This window comes from Salmo trutta, chromosome 10 (genome assembly GCF_901001165.1).
Source record: "Salmo trutta chromosome 10, fSalTru1.1, whole genome shotgun sequence".
In the NCBI taxonomy this organism is placed as follows: Eukaryota; Metazoa; Chordata; class Actinopteri; order Salmoniformes; family Salmonidae; genus Salmo; species Salmo trutta.
In genome coordinates, this window is record NC_042966.1 from 22,239,767 (window position 1) to 22,259,024 (window position 19,258).

General features: G+C 41.3%; 2 protein-coding genes across 2 annotated transcripts; both read right to left on the reverse strand.

Annotated features, from left to right (window-relative positions):
• Window positions 1-14,193: 14,193 nt before the first annotated feature.
• LOC115201364 (methionine-R-sulfoxide reductase B1-A) lies at window positions 14,194-16,244 on the reverse strand. The gene is made up of 4 exons (XM_075074295.1): window positions 16,075-16,244; window positions 15,638-15,780; window positions 15,353-15,470; window positions 14,194-15,148 (listed from the first exon to the last, which is right to left on the reverse strand). The coding sequence occupies exons 1-4, from the start codon at window positions 16,127-16,129 to the stop codon at window positions 15,138-15,140; spliced, it is 327 nt and encodes a 108-aa protein (XP_074930396.1). The 5' UTR covers window positions 16,130-16,244; the 3' UTR covers window positions 14,194-15,137.
• A 226-nt stretch (window positions 16,245-16,470) lies between these two features.
• On the reverse strand, window positions 16,471-18,156 carry neurl2 (neuralized E3 ubiquitin protein ligase 2). The gene is made up of 2 exons (XM_029764935.1): window positions 16,964-18,156; window positions 16,471-16,829 (listed from the first exon to the last, which is right to left on the reverse strand). Exons 1-2 carry the CDS (start codon window positions 17,772-17,774, stop codon window positions 16,714-16,716), a joined length of 927 nt encoding a protein of 308 aa, XP_029620795.1. The 5' UTR covers window positions 17,775-18,156; the 3' UTR covers window positions 16,471-16,713.
• Window positions 18,157-19,258: the final 1,102 nt, after the last annotated feature.

Here is a 19,258-nt window from a genome sequence, read left to right on the forward strand (position 1 = left end):
CCTTTAGTCTACAGGAGTAAGCAATTAGCCCAGCTTTGATAGGTTGTTATCTGAAAGGTGTAATTCACCGTGATAAGACCACCCGTAACAACCTGCAGTGGACAGCATATGGACCCACATGAAGTGTGTGTGTGTAGTGTACCACATATACTGTGTGTGTGTGTGTGGCTGTTTGTGTACCTGCCTGCCTGCATGCCTTTGTATGTGTGCGGTATGTGTGTGTGCATGTATGTACACATGGGGTCGTTCTTGACCTGATGTTTCCCTCCAGCAACAAATCCGACCACTTAGCCTAAGCTCAACAATACAGTATGCATTTCATATACATTACTGCATAGTGGGACACATACAGAGAGAATCCCAAACCACTCGATGATATGATCTATGATGTCATCTATGGAATAAGGAGAGGCCTGTAATCATGCTGGTCTCTTCTTCGTCAGTGATGGCTTCCACAGAGAAAGAGAATGTATCACAAACCAGCTTATCCATAAATAAACAGAAGTGTCCAGGGTGGCTAACCATTTCAGAGAAACTTCTAGAAACCAAAATGCAAATAAAAATGAGTAACGAGACTGAGATTTATGTCAGTATGTTTTTCGTTGGAAAAGAGTAAATGTATCTCTATGTTTGATATTCAAATGTGATTACGTGATCCTGATTCTGCAGGACCTTGGGCCTATGAGTTGTATGATAAAAAATATATATTTTTTATCATCAACCAAACTATTGTGAGCCTGTTCAACAGCTTGACTCATCATCTTGTCAAAGAACAGGACAGAAAAGGAGCTACATAATGTATTTCTCCTCAGTTAAACTCCCACAAACGGCACCCTATTCTCTACATAGTGCACTACTTTGGACCAGAGCCCTATGGACACTATATAGGGAATAGGGTGCCATATGGGATGCAGACATAGTTCCAGGTTCCTGCAGAGGGAAGGAGGAGATAACCTGATTAAATAGTTTCAGGGCCCGCATCGTTTCAGGGCCCGCATGGTCTGGGACATTGTTTCTTTTGAAGTCTTCCCCTGGTTCGGTTGATGTGTTTCAAGGTTATCTCTCTCATAGGAAAGATAACACTACAGGACAGGAATCAGAGGTGATGTTTACTAACATTCACTACCACAGCCTTCCTCTACGTAGTGACAGGCAGAGATACATGTCTAGCAGAAGCAACTCTGGAAACCCAAGCTATTTAGTCTTGAATGCATTGAATACTATTTGTATTTGTATTTATTATGGATCCAAGGCAGCAGCTACTCTTCCTGGGGTCCAGCAAAATTAAGGCTGTTAAACAATAAAAAAAATGTTTTACAATACATACACAGATTTCACGACACACTGGGTGCCCTCAGGCCCCTACTCCACCACTACCACATATCTACAGTACTAATCCATGTTTATGTGTGTGTATGTTATTGCGTGTGTGTGTGTATGTATGTGTCTGTGCCTATATTTGTGTTGCTTCACAGTCCCCGCTATTCCATAAGGTGTTTTTTTATCTGTTTCTTTTTAATCTGATTCTACTGCTTGCATCATTTACTTGATGTGGAATAGAATTCCATGTAGTCATGGCTCTTTGTAGTACTGTGCACGTCCCATAGTCTGTTCTGGACTTGGGGACTGTGAAGAGACCTCTGGTGGCATGTCTTTTGGGGTATGCATGGGTGTCCGAGCTGTGTGCCAGTAGTTCAAACAGACCACTCGGTGCATTCAACATGTCAATACCTCTCATAAATACAAGTAGTGATGAAGTCAATCTCTCCTCCACTTTGAGCCAGGAGAGATTGGCATGCATATTATTAATATTAGCTCTCTGTGTACATCCCAGGGCCAGCCGTGCTGCCCTGTTCTGAGCCAAAATGCAATTTTCTTAATTCCTTTTTGTGGCACCTGACCGCATGACTGAACAGTAGTCACGGTGCGACAAAACTAGGGCCTGTAGGACCTGCCTTGTTGATAGTGTTGTTAAGAAGGCAGAGCAGCGCTTTATTATGGACATACTTCTTCCCATCTTAGCTACTGTTGTATCAATATGTTTTGACCATGACAGTTTACAGTTCAGGATTACTCCAAGCAGGTCCAAGGATGTGCATAGTTCACCAAGCAAATAAAGAATAGAATGTGGATAGATACAGTATACTGTATATATAATTACAATTGTGATAATATATTACCAACAGCATCTACTGTGCATGTTGTATATTACCTCCAACTGATCTGTGAACTGTGTCCCTAACTCACATCCTATAGAGACGAAACATCCTTAGACAAATAGACTGTCACTAATATGAAGGATCAACCACAACCACAACCAATCTCTGCCAGAGATAACAGAACTATTTTGATCCTTCCTCCAACTTCAAGTTCCTTGACTTGCACATCACTGAAGACCTGAAATGGTCCCACCACACCAACACCGTGGTGAAGAAGGCGCAACAGCGCCTCTACAACCTCAGGCGGCTGAAGAAATTCGGCATGGCCCATTAGACCCTCACAAACTTCTAGAGATGCCCCATCGAGAGCATTCCATCAGGCTGCATCACCGTCTGGTACGACATCTACACTGTGCGTCACTTGGGGCACGCTGCCTGCCCTCCAGGAAATTTACGCCACTTGGTGTGAAAGAATGGCCAAGAAGATCATCAAGGACCTCAGCCACCCGAGCCACGGTCTGTTCACTCTGCTACCTTCTTAGCAGACAGAGACGGCACAGATGCATCAAAGCTGGGGCCAAGAGACTAAAAAACAGCTACTATCTCCAGTCCATCAGACTGTTGAACAGCCATCACTAGCTGGCTACCTGCCCGGTACACTGCCCTGTGCCTTGAGACTAATGCCCCATGTACTGTACAGAGCCATTTCATTCAGGTCAACTCATATTCTGTTTACACACGGTGTATGTATATACTGTATTCTCGACATAGCTCATCCTAATATACATAATGTACTACTGTACATACCATTCTCTTTTCCAAATTATATACCTTCTATACACACCCGTATTTATATTCTGGGTGTATTTATTTTCTGGTCTATACACACCGCGTATTTATATTCTGGGTGTATTTATATTCTGGTCTATACACACCACATATTTATATTCTGGGTGCATTTATATTCTGGTCTATACACACCACGTATTTATATTCTGGGTGTATTTATATTCTGGTCTATACACACCACGTATTTATATTCTGGGTGTATTTATATTCTGGTCTATACACACCACGTATTTATATTCTCGATTCTGACAAATGCTCACTCTATGTCTACTCTGGATTGTTAATTGGACCCATTTGTCATTTCTTTATACAGTATCTTGTTTAGGTTTTTTGATTATTTGTTTTGTATTTGCATGACATTTACTGCACTGTTGGAGCTAGTAAGAGAAGCATTTCACTGCACCTGCTATAACACCTGCAAATCTGTGTAAGTGGCCAAGTGACTCCATATTTACTGTGGCCTACATGTACTCTGCAGATGTTTAGTTACACACATCTAAGCATGATGCATTCTGTGTGAAAACACATCGGGTGCCTTTATACTGTAGTATGACAAGCATATTGTCAATTATAAGTTCATTTGAATGTGTGAGTCTTTATATGCACACACAGTAGTAGAGTGCAGTGTAAGGTCCAACTTAGCCTTCTTGTAATAAAACTATGATTAAATCCACCTCAAAGACACAAAGGCGATAAGTCATCTTGTTCCGTTGTCGATTTCTAACTTCATATCAAATCCTATATGGATTTGAAATATGTCAATACTATTTTCTTTGACTGTAAATTGATCATTAATCAGGCACAGCCTGTCGCCTGTATCATGGTATTTGATGCATTGCTGAGTGTGTGTGGTCTTGAGGGACTATGCGGGTTACATGGGACTATGTGGTGCGGTCTGGGGCAGCATACAGCATGTCAGAGGATGAAGATGGATGTGGCTATATGCCAGCCACCCATTGGGGGAAATGGAGGCTGACGCAGCCCAGATGTGGTGTGATCCTGTCCCATTTGACAGGTGAGGGCCCCTGCAGGCTTAGAATGATGTGGATAGAGATGTATTTATTTAATCCAATAAATACCCCTCTATCCACTGTCTAGCTAATTCAAATGTTGGCGGAGTAAACATTTTCTAAAATGTTCTAGAATATTTTAGCATGTTAGTGGGATTAAAAATGACTGTAGGAATTACGAAAATGGCAGTTAGGATTTCTCTACTCAGACTGAAAGCCACCAACTGCAAATTGAGAAATCATGTGACTAAACTGAATAAAAGAAGAAGAAACAACACTATGAAACAAAGATAAATGCTTTAAAACTATTAAAATGCTTTGGATCACCTTAAATGAAATTTTGGGCAGAAAGGCAAACTCCACTCCATCATTCATTGAATCAGATGACTCATTCATTACAAAACCAACTGATATTGCCAACTACTTTAATTATTTTTTCATTGGCAAGATTAGCAAATTTAGACATGACATGCAAGCAACAAACACTGACACAACACATCCAAGTATATCTCCCCTAATTATGAAAGACAAGCATGGAAGAGTGTGGAAGAGGTGAAAAATTATTGTTGTCTATCAACAATTACAAGCCACTTGGGTCTGACAACTTGGATGGAAAATTACTGAGGATAATAGTGGACTATACTGCCACTCCTATTTGCCATATCTTCAATTTAAGGCTACTAGAAAGTGTGTGCCCTCAGGCCTGGAGGGAAGCAAAAATCATTCCCCTACCTAAGAAGAGTAAAGCCCCCTTTACTGGCTCAAATAGCTGACCAATCAGCCTGTTACCAACCGTTAGTAAACTTTTGGAAAAAATTGTGTTTGACCAGATACAATGCTATTTTACAGTAAACAAATTGACAACAGACTTTCAGCATGTTTATAGGGAAGGACGTTCAACAAGCACAGCACTTACACAAATGACTGATGATTGGCTGAGAGAAATTGATGATAAAAATATTGTGGGGGCTGTTTTGTTCGAATTTTGTGCGGCATTTAACATTATCGATTATAGTCTGATGCTGGAAAAATGTATGTGTTATGGCTTTACACCCCCTACTATATTGTGGATAAAGAGTTACCTGTCTAACAGAACACACAGGGCGTTCTTTAATGGAAGCCTCTCCAACATAATCCAGGTAGAATCAGGAATTCCCCAGGGCAGCTGTCTAGGCCCCATACTTTTTTCAATCTTTACTAACAACATGCCACTGGCTTTCATTAAAGCCAGTGTGTCTATGTAAGCTGATGACTCAACACTATACACGTCAGCTACTACAGCAACTGAAATGGCTGCAACTTAAAAAGAGCTGCAGTTAGTTTCAGAATGGGTGGCAAGGAATAAGTTAGTACTAAACATTTCAAAAACTAAAAGCAACTAAACCTCAACTAAATCTTGTAATGAATAATGTGGAAATTGAGAAAGTTGGGGAAATTGAAAAAGTTGGGGTGACTAAACTGCTTGGAGTAACCCTGGATTGTAAACTGTTATGGTCAAAACATATTGATACAACAGTAGCTACTGTAAGATGGGGAGAAGTCTGTCCATAATAAAGCGTTATTCTGCCTTCTTAACAGCACTATCAACAAGGCAGGTCCTACAGGCCCTAGTTTTGTCGCACCTGGACTACTGTTAAGTCGTGTGGTCAGGTGCCACTTAGGAACATGTCAATTGGCTCAGAACAGTGCTGGCCCTTAGATGTACACAGAGAGCTAACATTAATGATATTCATGTCAATGTCTCCTGGCTCAAAGTGGAGGAGAGATTGACTTCATCACTACTTGTATTTGTGAGAGGTATTGACATGGCCCTGTGTGGCTCAGTTGGTAGAGCATGGTGTTTGCAACGCCAGGGTTGTGGGTTCGATTCCCACGGGGGGCCAGTACGGAAAGAAAATGTATGAATTGTATGCATTCACTACTGTAAGTCGCTCTGGATAAGAGTGTCTGCTAAATGACTAAAATGTAAATGTTAAATGCACCAAGCTGTCTGTTTGAACTACTGGCATGCAGCTCAAAGGAAATGATTGTGGACTACAGGAATGTAGGGTTGAATACATTCACATCACCAACAAACTGTCTGCAGCAGCTAATGGGGATCCATAATCAATACAAATATAAACACGTCCCTGGATGGGTGGTGTGGATATACAGATGTAGGATCTTAATTTGATCACTCTGTTGCTGGATAACTTTCCTTCAATGCAGAAAATGTAAAACATGTAGTGTATTTAAGGTTTAAAAAGGCATCTGAAGTAGTAATTTCCACTTTGAAATTTCAGGCTTGATTTTCCCTTACAAAAATGTATCAACCCCTAACAAAATATCCATTAATTATAATCCACATAATAATTCACATTTTCTGTTGCTGCCAGATTATTTTCCTGCTGTAGCAAACTGGCTCAAATAAAGATCCTACATCTGTCTGTACACGCAGGTGTGTAAATACCCTTAGTGTAGAACCCCTATGGGACAAGGCATTTCCGTTTGAACCTTTACAGGTGTTTTTAATGGCAGTAATCAGACAACACAGTGCTTGAACTCTCCCATGACGACGGCATTGTGATGTAAGTGTGCGTCTGTGCGTGTGTGTGCGTGTGTGTGTGAATGATGGAGTATGCGGGTCCGTAGGTCCCATGTACACTAATAACCAAGACACACCTGCTGTCTCACTGCTAGGGTTGGTGACTTTATTTGTGTCCCTGTCCTCAGTGATACCGATTGGACAAAAGCAGCTGCAGTGTGTACTGTAATAAGTACAGTATAAGCGCATTAAGGTCCCGTGTGGCTCAGTTGGTAGAGCATGGTGTTTGCAATGCCAGGGTTGTGGGTTTGATTCCCACCGGGGACCAGTACGGAGAAAAAATGAATGAAATGTATGCATTCACTACTGTAAGTTGCTCTGGATAAAAGTGTCTGCTAAATGACTCACGTAAATGTAATCAAGTGCATATTCCTGTTTTTCTGGTGTGTAGCTAAGACTTTCACACTTCTCTGAATGTTACCTCTGTATCAAACATTAACCTCATCCCCCCACTTTACCTGCCGTGTATTTGGAGTGTTAGATTTTCAGCGACTGTGGTTTCAGATGAATGCATGACAAGTCTCTGCTCTGATCAAGTTCATTAACTCAGGTTCAGCAGTGTCCTCAAATCACCTTCAACTCAAGTCCTGTAGATGACTCTAGGGTAGGGGGCAGTAGGGGGCAGTATTTTGACGTCCGGATGAAAGGCGTGCCCGTAGTAAACTGCCTGCTACTCAGGCTCAGAAGGTAGGATATGCATATCATTAGTAGATTTGAATGGAAAACACTCTGAAGTTTCTAAAACTGTTTGAATGATGTCTGTGAGTATAACAGAACTCATATGGCAGGCAAAAACCTGAGAAAAATCCAACCAGGAAGTGTGGAAATCTGAGGTTTGTTGTTTTTCAAGTGATTGCCTATACAGTATACAGTGACTTAGGGTTCATTTTGCACTTCCTAAGGCTTCCACTAGATATCAACAGTCTTTAGAACGTTGTTTCATGCTTCTACTGTGACTGGGGAGAGAATAAGAGGTCCTGGAGTCAGATGACTGAGAGAATGACATGAGTTCAGTGGCGCGCGATCACGTGAGAGTTAGCTGTGTTCCTTTTCTTTTTTGAAGACATTGGAATTGTCCGGTTGGAATATTACTGAAGATTTATGATAAAAACATCCTAAAGATTAATGCTATACATCAAACATGAACTTTATCGAGCAAAACATACATGTATTGTGTAACATGAAGTCCTATGAGTGCCATCTGATGAAGATCATCAAAGGTTAGTGATTAATTTTAGCTGTATTTCTGGTTTTTGCCGCCCTGCTATTTCACTGGCTGTTGAATAGTGTGTCCCGCGGGTGGGACGCTAGCGTCCCACATACCCCAGAGAGGTTAAGAAGACTGAGAGAGTTGCATTGTAATGACTAGGCCAGAAAGTACTACGTAAACAATTGAACTTGACTCACATGCATACAGTATTCATGGATTTTACTGCTAAGCAAATGTAGATTTACATAATATCTTACACATAACTGTTACAGTTAATATGAGGGTAAATCCCTGTGGCTAAAATGTCACTGACCTTGGTGTGAAGAGCTACATGTCAGAGCACAACTGGTCGTCTACGTCTGCCTCAACAGAATACACTGTTCAAACCAGTTTGTGGCTTACCTAACAGCTTTGTGGTCGAGACGCATACTTCTCTGAGGCAGCCAAAACATTGCTTTGTGTCGGGCTGGCCTGCACTACCCAGGATTGTGAAGTGATGTCTATTTTCTTCAGCTGTACCCTGATTACACATTTCTGCTGCCCAGTTATCTAACGTTCAGATCATCCTGTGTGTGTGTGTGTGTGTGTGTGTGTGTGTGTGTGTGTGTGTGTGTGTGTGTGTGTGTGTGTGTGTGTGTGTGTGTGTGTGTGTGTGTGCGTGTGCGTGTGCATGTGTGTCTGCGTGTGCGTGCACGTGTGTGTGCGTGTGTGTGTGAATGATGGAGTATGCGGGTCCGTAGGTCCCATGTACACTAATAACCAAGACACACCTGCTGTCTCACTGCTAGGGTTGGTGACTTTATTTGTGTCCCTGTCCTCAGTGATACCGATTGGACAAAAGCAGCTGCAGTGTGTACTGTAATAAGTACAGTATAAGCGCATCAAGTGCATATTCCTGTTTTTCTGGTGTGTAGCTAAGACTTTCACACTTTTCTGAATGTTACCTCTGTATCAAACATTAACCTCATCCCCCCACTTTACCGGACATGTTAGTTTAAAATACTTTTAGATACATCATCTATTTGAAGTGTTAGATTTTCAGCGACTGTGGTTTCAGATGAATGCATGACAAGTCTCTGCTTTGATCAAGCTCATTAACTCAGGTTCAGCAGTGTCCTCAAATCACCTTCAACTCAAGTTCTGTAGATGACTCTGCTTTAAGAAGACTGAGAGAGTTGCATTGTAATGACTGGGCCAGACAGTACTGCGTAAACCATTGAGCTTGACTCACGTGCACACAGTATTTGGTGCATTTGACTGCTAAGTAAACATTTATTTACGTAATGTCTTACACAGTTTCAGTTAATATGAGGGTCAATCCCTCTGGCGGAAAAATGTCACGTAGCTCTTCACACCGAGATCAATGTCAGAGTACAGCATGGCACAACTGGTTGTTTATGTATGTATGCCACAACAGAATACACTGTTCAATCCCGTTTGTGTCTTACCTAACAGTTTTGTGTTCGAGAGGCAGTCAAAACATTGCTTTGTGTTTGGCTGGCCTGCACTACCCAGGATTGTGAAGTGATGTTCAGTCTCTTATAGGACGAGCCATGACTAGAATACATTATATACATATAAAACAGTATGTAAACATTATTAAAACCTTTTAAGGATCGGAACCTTAATCTAACTGCCTGTAGCTCAGTACCTGAAGCAAGGACATGCATATTCTTGATACCATTTGAAAGGAAACACTTTGAAGTTTGCGGAAATGGGAAATTTATGTAGGAGATTATAACACATTAGATCTGGTAAAAGATAATACAAAGAAATAAACGTGATGTCTTTTTTTCTTATTTTTTATCATCTTTGACGTGCAAGAGAAAGGCCATACATTCAGATATTATTTACCTTCAGAGGTGAATGTATCAAACCAGTTGCCATGATAAAAGTGTTTTGTTGTTGTGCACTATCCTCAAACAATAGCATGGTATTGTTTGCTCTAATAGCTACTGTAAATTGGACAATGCAGTTAGATTAACAAGAATTTAATCCTTCTGCCCATATAAGACATGTCTATGTCCCGGAATTGGCTGTGTTTACAACGTCATTCTAGTCACATTATCGCATATTGAGAAACAACTGTCCCGGTTTAGGGACACCAATCCCGCAGAGGTTTTAATGTGCCCAGTGTTCAATAACTATGTACATAGAAATTTAAATGGGGTCCCATAAGACAATCTTTATTCTCATCAAACACATTTATAACTTTATTCTCTTCAAATGGGTATAGAATACAACATTTTATAGTCCACTAAGGGCATTTTACACTGGTGCACTTTATCAGTTTACAATATAGAACACTGAATTGCAGTGCAGCTCACATAAGATACTAAGAGCATGAACGTAATTAAAAAGATAACAAAGTTGAATATAAACATCGGCACATCCTATTTTCCTGGACTTTTTTGGTGTCCAGTCCAAATTAACTATTTTGGGAGGGATGTGCATTTTGTGTCATTGTTAACTACAGGAAATTACATTAGGCCTTCTTGCCTAAAGACCTGCATGAAAATGCAATCAAACAATACAGTTCTGAAAATGTAATATATTTTGGTTTATATCGGTGGTTGTTCGTCTGATCTCGATCGCCCACTGGAGGTTATAGTTTACCCACCTTTTTTTACCACTACATCACTGGTTGTCAGTGATGTACAAGCCGAGAAACTTGAAGCTTTAGACCCTCTCCGCTGTGGCCACGTCGTGCTCTCTCTGCTGTCTCCTGAAGTCCACAATCAGCTTCTTCGTTTTGTTGATGTTGAGGGAGAGTTTATTTTGCTGGCACCATTCCACCAGGGCTCTCACCTCTTCCCTGGAGGCTGTCTCATCATTGTTGGTAATCAGGCCTACCACTGTTGTGTCATCAGCAAACTTGATGATTGAGTTGGAGACGTGCGTGTCCACGCAGTCATGGGTGAACAGGGAATACATGAGGGGGTTGAGCATGTACCCCTGTGGGGCCCCCGTTTTGAAGATCAGCGTGGCGAAGGTGTTAAAGCCTTCCTTCAACATGTAATTAGAGTGAAAGTGCAGAGTCATGTGTTGGATCTGTCATCACTGCTAGGAACACTAGCCTCGTCGCAAAGCCTGGGGAATTTCCATGGCAGAAATAAGCTGAAGAGGGGTGGGAACCCTGTGTAAATCAGTGACACCTCGTAACAAATCAAATGGCTTGCATTTTACAATGTTTGCAGCACACTGGTTTTCACAGAATTTCTGTTATTACGAGATGAGCTATAGCTGCAGCAAGAGGGGAGAAATGATCTACAATGCTGGCCATATCAACATTTTACATTTTGACGTTTCTGAAGTGATATTTGGCTGTAAAGACTAGCATGAGGGACAGGAAGTAGATGGCAACAATGAGGTTTGTTTTGAGAACAGTCAGCTAACCTTGTAAGCTACCTAGGTATAAAGCTACCTAGGTTTAACTAGCTAGCTACTAGCTAGTTATATTTCTTTCATGATTATAAAGCCAACAAAATGTTAATAAAAACAGCATATTATTGACCTAAAAGGTTGGCTGTGTTAGCCCAGTCACTAGCTTATCCTTCAGTAAGGCCATTCTACTGCCAATGTTTCTCTATGGAGTGTGTGCTCGATTTTATACACATGTCTGCAACGGGTGTGGCTGAAATAGCCATATCCACTCATTTAATGGGATGCCCACATACTTTTGTCTATATAGTGATTAATCAACTAAATCAATTAAAACAACTTTAAACACTTCACTTGAAAGAATCAACACTTCATCACTTCAAAATGTACAAATAAGCTAACTGGTATGTAAAGATTAGATATCTTAGTCTAAATAACAATAGATAATTGAGTAGTAACAAGTAGGATATTATTACTAAAGCATGATTTCTAGTGAAAAAAAAAACTCCATACGAGCCCTAGCCAACCTTGCTCCACTCCCTGATCTACTGGGTGAGCAGACTTCTATTCCAGCCCAGCAATAATACACTTGATTATCAACTCATTAGATTTGGTAGCAAAGCACAGCCATGTGGACGAATGGAGACAAGGAACCGACCACTGCGACCTGTATGCTCTCGTCGGCTGGCCCTCGCTACGTATTCGTCGCCAAACCCACTGGCTCCAGGTCATCTATAAGTATTTGCTAGGTAAAGCTTCACCTTATCTCAGCTCACTGGTCACCATAGCAACACCCACCCATAGCACGCGCTCCAGCAGGTATCTCACTGGTCATCCCCAAAGCCAACACCTACTTTGGCAGCCTTTCCTTCCAGTTCTCTGCTGCCAATGACTGGAACGAATTGCAAAAATCGCTGAAGTTGGAGACATATCTCCCTCACTAACTTTAAGCATCAGCTATCTGAGCAGCTTACCGATCGCTGCAGCTATACACAGCCCATCTGTAAATAGCCCATCCAACTACCTACCTCATTCCCATATTGTTATTTAAAAAATGTTTTGCCCTTTTGCACACAAGTATTTCTACTTGCACATCATCATCTGCACATCTATCACTCCAGTGTTAATTTGCTAAATTGTAATTACTTTGCTACTATGTCCTATTTATTGCCTTACCTCCTTACTTCATTTGCACACACTGTATATAGAATTTTCTATTTTTCTATTGTGTTATTGACTGTACTTTTGTTTATCCCATGTGTAACTCTGTGTTGTTGTTTTTTGTCGCACTGCTTTGCTTTATCTTGGCCAGGTCGCAGTTGTAAATGAGAACTTGTTCTCAACTGGCCTACCTGGTTAAATAAAGGTGAAATAAAAAAATAACTTGAAAACTAGCATAGGCAATAACTACCTGGATGGAAAACAGTGACGCACACACACAGCACCCGTTCTACGGTTCTTGAACTGTAATAAATCTTTCCGCTGGGTGTCAGCGGACCATTCAACCAGTTTTTGCAATACAAAATTCTCCAGACCTCAAAGGGATGCGACAACGACATGATTTTGGAGGTATGGCAAATGGACACTAGAAACAATATAACAAAGATTATTTATATCTGACAAGATACATGTCTCTCCGCCCTAACAATGGTAGTTGTTGTCCATAAAGCGGCCCGGCGGGCAGTCTAGCTCCCGCCTATCCTTTCTTTGGATTGGTGGATACATCTAGTTATTGTCATCCTTTTTTGAATATTCAATGAGGGTTTTTGACTTCACCTGCCTGTATGCAATGGAGAGAGATGCTACTAGCCTCATTTTATGAATATGCATAGCTACCTCGAGACAATTCCGATATAAAGTGTTTTTCTCAAAGTTGCTGGGATGTCTTGTGTCCTACTTATATTAGTACACTCATAACAACTTAAGCATTACTAAACTTCTATTAGATCAAATTAACCTCAAGTATTAGCCAAATACAACACTCATTGACCTCCATGCAAACACTCCTTGCTTGGTGGGCGAAACAACGAAAAGACGCCACCTGCTGGAGGGAAACAGATTGTCTTCCTCTTCTTTTCTGACTACAATGACAACAGCCAGGTCAGACAGTTTAACCCTAATGGAGTTGAGATCATATGTTGGTTTTCAAAGGGCGTAACTGAGGGATATGTAGGTCAAAATGTATGCATTTATACTCATGTTTAGGTCTTGAGTGTGTTGATTATATATGTTTAAAAATGTCTGAACTCTGCTTTGTTTTAATGGGCTCTAGTACACTCTCTTAAACATTGAGTCATACAGTAAATGTTCACTACAAGGATCAATCTTTTTAAAGAAAATAAGCATAACACTTGTGGTGAAATCCACAAAAACACACAGCAGCTCCCTCAAGACACATACAGCAGAGTAGGAACTGCTTCAGATACATGATGTCAAGAGCGAGTATGTGATGCTTAAGAGGGCAGTGTGTCTGTCGGTAGTGCTGGTACAGTAAATGATACCCCTCTGAGTCTAGCTGGTCTGCAGGGCCACTCCTTCCCCCACAGGGTCCGTCCGTGCCACTGCCAAGGCCCACAGAATGACTTCCAGCTGGGGCACAGAGAAAGAGACCAACCCTGGCCCCTTGGTACATAATCAAATGACTAAAAGGCAGCTTGCTGCCAAAATGTTGGTGACACACTATACACTGCATCACGAAGACGTTAAACACAGTACGGTGTACAATGTTCAGATACATTTTTTTGTTAAAACGATCTACACTTCAAGTTCCACCAACCTAAATCTGGCCAATTCAGGTGAGTGTTTTCCTTACTTTAAAATACTCCTTTCCCATGACCAGGCATACAAAATCCGATGTGCCAAGCTGGGGGTGCTTTCAGTGGCTCATTTACAGAGAGATGGCCCCACCAGCTGGACATGAATTGCAAATGTCTATAACCTCAATTCGAACGGATTTCTCAATTTCTGAGTAAATAATGAGAGACAATGTAACAGAGGCAATGGTTTTAGTAAACTATAGTCATTTATTGTTATCAATATAATAGAATCATGACAGATAAACAAAGCATCTGCATTTCATCAGTGCAATTGTATTCATACTGGAAAAATCATTGTTTATTCCATTTGCATTGCCAGTTAGAACATGTATTAATTAAAATAATGTCATAGGAATCACACAACCGAAGACTCATAGTCATAAATGACATACGAGATCATATAAATAATAAGCAATCATGCTAGTCAATTCAAGTATGCCATTTTACATGGCTCAATGTGCAAATATACTGTAGCAATGTTAAATCACAAATGGTCCATTCAAACAAAATTCAGCTAATTGTTCAAAATGTATCTAAATAATATAAGGAAGTGATATTTCAATGAGAATTATACATGTACATCAAATGCATAGATGTGATAGCAAGCCTGCGTATGTCTTTGGCTAAGTTGCAGAGAGTTTTTTTCAAGAAGATGACACCTTGCACCAACTGTGTCACCTTTTTACGGAATATATTGTAAGTATATTCAAACAAATCATCAAATAATTAAATACAAAAAAAACTACAATTGCTTCACATGCTTGAGCTGCTACAGAGCAATGGAGTGCAGATTAGCATAAAAAGCATATAATCCACCATAGGCCTATATCTTAACGCAACCTATATCTTAAAGATGAACCAAATTTGCATGCTTATTATAAGAGGTTTTCAAGGAATGCTTTTATATCTGTAATGCACTGAAAAAACTACCACATCTATAGAACAACTATCTTGGGGGAAAATAATGTTTCTCTAGAATGTCCCTGTATTCCAGGCTGGTCATAGAGTCATCAGTGTACAGGGTGTCCCTCCTGGGCCTTGTTCCTGTCCACGTCACATACTGACCAGTCCCTTACACAGGGCTGTGATGTGAGGCTACAGCTACCTGCTTGGGCTCCTCAACTCGACTTACTGTTTGTCTGGAGCAAGGTGAGGAGAGCAAAGAGAAAGAGAGAGAGGAGAGTGCATTTTAGTACACACTCAAATAGAAAAGCAAATGTGAGTCAAAATATGGACGTTTTTATTTTGACAAAGGCAAATCCTCATTCAACTAGGTTAATATTAACACAACTATACATAAACAAAACAGTTATTTTTTTCTGATTAGTCTTTTGGCACGTTACCTTTATTTGGGACAAACTTGAGCGAGTTGCTGAATATTCAGAATCGTGAGATGCCTTCCTCCGGACCGTCGTTGACAAACTCATGGCCCAGTCCGTTACCACACTTCCCACAAAGCACCTGAACACCATTACCACAACATCACACCACTATTGAGGTAAGAAGAGACACTGATTTTGGGGCTAAACAATCCCATTAAAGGTCAACTCTGATATTTACAGCTATTTAAGATTGGGTTTAGAGGCACAATCTGGGATATTCATGTAAATCTCTAGGAGTCAGCCTACCTTGAAGGCTGTGAGTGACTCCATCATCTTGGTGACACTGTCCTCTTTGATGGTCTCAGTGAAGGCAGGCCATGGGGAGGAGTGGGGGAACTTAGACCTGCTGGAGAACAGCGGGTTGTTGCACTGAGAACACACATACATACCTAGAAAGAACCAGGTAGAGGGTTGTAGGGGGTTAAGTCATCATTAAGGAAAGATACACATTATGTATGTAACAACATATTTATATTGCATTATAATACATGTAATGGCTATTTTAGATGTAGTGAGGTTTTTATACAAACCTTGTATAACACATAAGAATAGTAGCCTAACCTGCAGCTTAGATAACTGATTAATTAGCCTGTAGTAACAGTTCAGTAGTATTTAATCCTGATACAAAAGCAAGTTACAACACCAATCAAAGCAAAAATGTGCTTAATCACAGAAATACTCACCTGGTTTAAAATGGTCTTTATAGACCTCGCCATCAAAAAATGAGCAAAAAGACATTCTGAATGTAAAGAGAGAACACTATTTGTGGAGATGAGCTTTGACAGCGACACTTAAATAAACTGGCAGCACAGAATGGGTCGGGCTACAAGATAAGCTTCCGCACATGTGACCAAGTTGTATTATGCAAGCCTGCCCACGGTTCAAATCTTGACCACTAGATGTCAGTGTTGGACAAATAGTGAGACAACAAGTGAATCTTGGAGAAAGTCCTGGCGATGCAAGTGAGTTACAAGTAGCCTAAGTAAGTGATACATCCAGAATACTTTTCAGGACACACGAACAGCGGACACAAATAACTGTATGGTAGATATAGGAGGAAAATAGATCATAAGAAGTTGATGTCATCCATTTATTTACCAGTTTTCCATAAAAGCATCTCTGACATACCAAAAATAATATGTCAATCATTAATTAAAAACATAACTGGTAAGAGACCAGGGATTCATTGTAAAGAAGATCTCAAATATATAAACACATGAAGTACATTTATCTTTTCTGAAATGCATAAACCACTTGGATCTTAAGTTCGGCTCTCGTGAGAAGCTTCTTCAGGAGGTGCTCAGTCCAAAGTGCTCTGTCTGTCATTCATACTTGCAGTAATGTTTGAGTCTCTCAGGCAGTTCCAGCCAGTCCAGAGCCATCCTGTGGACTATGTTTTTCTGGATGCACTTTCTACACAGAGTCTGCAGGGAGGAAACTGAAGCAAGGTATGAGAAAAGAGAGAAAGAAAAGCCTTGTTAAAACGAATTAATAGAAACTACAACGACCTCAATCTGAAATATTTGTATGTGTATATTGTATATGTTTTGGTTTCATTCACTTGACACTTACATCCATATTCCACCTGGACAATGCGAACTTGCTTTGTAGCAGAGTACACATCAACCACAGCATACAAAGGCTGCAGCATTGGGATGCCCTTAGCTGATGCACCCATATCCTCTCCGTTAATGACAACATGCATGTCAGCCAGGCCCTGTCCTTTGGGCACATACAGCACCCCTATCCGACTACGTCTGGCAGTGGGGGGGAGGGCATTGGTCTTGTACAGGTCATCCAAGATGTGGCTGAAGCGTCCGGGTCGACTCCGACCAACCAGCTTGTCCATGGGGATTTTAACTTTCTCAATGTGCAGGTGGGAGTCTGTGAAGAACGTCTTGGGTTTGGGATTAATCGCTTCTTCTTCCACATCACCACCCCCCAGCCTAGGTAGCCTCCTACCTCCCTCTTCCCTACCGTCCCCTAACCTATGACCCCCGGCCAACCCTCCATCTCCTGCCCCCTCTCCCTGAGGTGCCACAGCCTCCTCCTCCACCACCCGGTTGTGGTTGCGTGTGATAGCAAACACCCAGCTGTCCCCCAGGTCCATAAGGTCAGGCAGGGAGTACTCAGGCACCATTTCGAAGGTCAGAGGGTCTCTGGCGGTCAGCCCGATCCGCAGGTGGCCACACCAGCCCAACTCCTTCTCCTCGATCTCCACCAGGAAGATCTCCCCAGGACTCAGGGGCTCTCTGCTGAAGCACACCCCGTTGGCAAAGCTTTCCACTCGGGTAGCCTGGGTCCCCGTAGGGTCTAGCCGCACGTTGGTTCCATGGATATGGTGGAATTCCTGAAACTGGTCAAGAAAAGGTAAAGGTTCCATGTCACAAAGTGACTTGGTGGACTGGATACAGTCACTTCAGTGGAAATGATATGCCTAAAGACTAGGCCTGTTGCCTGTGGATCTGAATAAAATAATAAAATAAACAAATACACTCCCAACCAAAACCATACAAAAGGTGTACAGTGTCCCTCTATCCAAAGCTCTTACGGTGTCTTCCTTATTTTGAATAGAGTCGGTAATAAACGCATGGTCATTGTGCAGACACACACTCGCATACACACAACTAGCCCTTAGCCTAGTGCCTATCTGTTGGCTACCTAGGGAAATTTCTGGTGCCATGGAGAGGGCTATTTTTGAACAGCTGCATATGTCAACAGATGGCAAGGTATGCAAGGGGAGACCCATAAACACACACATGGACGGATGGGGAGTGGTTAGTTAGAGAACCCCCTGGGCCCAAGTGCTCATTTAATTTCAGGATGTAATATTATACAGTAGTCTAATTATCATAACACCTTTAGGCCAGATAAGACCATGGATCTACAGTATTATATTATTAAGTCTAAACAAAGTCTGAACAACATTGTCTGAATGCAATTTGTAGGTAAATCAGTCATTAGGCCAATATACTGCAATATAGAGTTGTCTAATTGCTGTATGATAATACCTAATTATCATAGTATCATATGTTAATAAATTCATATGTTGCTAGATGTACTATCTGATATCAGGTTTCTAAATATAGTCAGTGCAAATGTATTCTTATGTAAATCAGTCATTATAATGATATCTTAATGTACCCCACAGAATAAATGTGTCTTTATTCATTTATATCAGGGACCTCTGAGGAAGCCATCGGTCCCAAATGGCACCCTATTCTCTACATAGTGCACTGCTTTTGAGCCCTGGCTGAAAGTAATGCACTATATAGGGAGAAGGCTGCCATTTAAGATGCAGACCATGTATATATAGGACTTGAAAGAGATGACTCTGCTTGATGTAGATGATGTATTCAGTATGTTGGCTCTGCTCCCATTGTAAGAAAAAAACATCAGTGTTGTGTTAGAGGAGAGGGATGAACGGTATGATGTCACAGTATCCTTGAGAATAGCTACAACAACAACTGTTCCTTTGGGCAGAGAAAGGTATCCTCTAATAGGGGGTTATCCTAGAGCGAGAGAGGGGATTGAGAGAGAAGAGAGAGAGAGCGGAAGAGAAGAAGAGAGAAAGCAGGAGAGAAAGAGCGAGAGGGAGAGAGGGCGAGAGAGATGGTAGAAAGAGATGGGGGGGGGTATTCCCCAGCTGCAGCAGTGAGTCTGAACACTATGTATGCCCTGTTCCTTGTCATTTCCAGAGCTTTCTGTATCTAGGCCAAGATAGATGGAGTGCCCTATTCATTATTTTCTCCCTTTCCCCTGCTTTCTTAAGTGTTCTCCTGCTCCAGGCCAGAGAGCTGACTCCTGCTCGTTGTATCTATAGGACAAGTTAATAAAGGTTTCTATAGAATGGGGTTGAGAGCGTTG

Excerpts from the sequence above, each read along its gene's own strand:
- neurl2 (XM_029764935.1), bottom strand. The coding sequence starts at position 17,774 with ATGGAACCTTTACCTTTTCTTGACCAGTTTCAGGAATTCCACCATATC. Across the intron at positions 16,830-16,963 it reads TGTCCAGGTGGAATATGGAT|TTTCCTCCCTGCAGACTCTG; the intron begins GTAAGTGTCAAG and ends ACCTTGCTTCAG.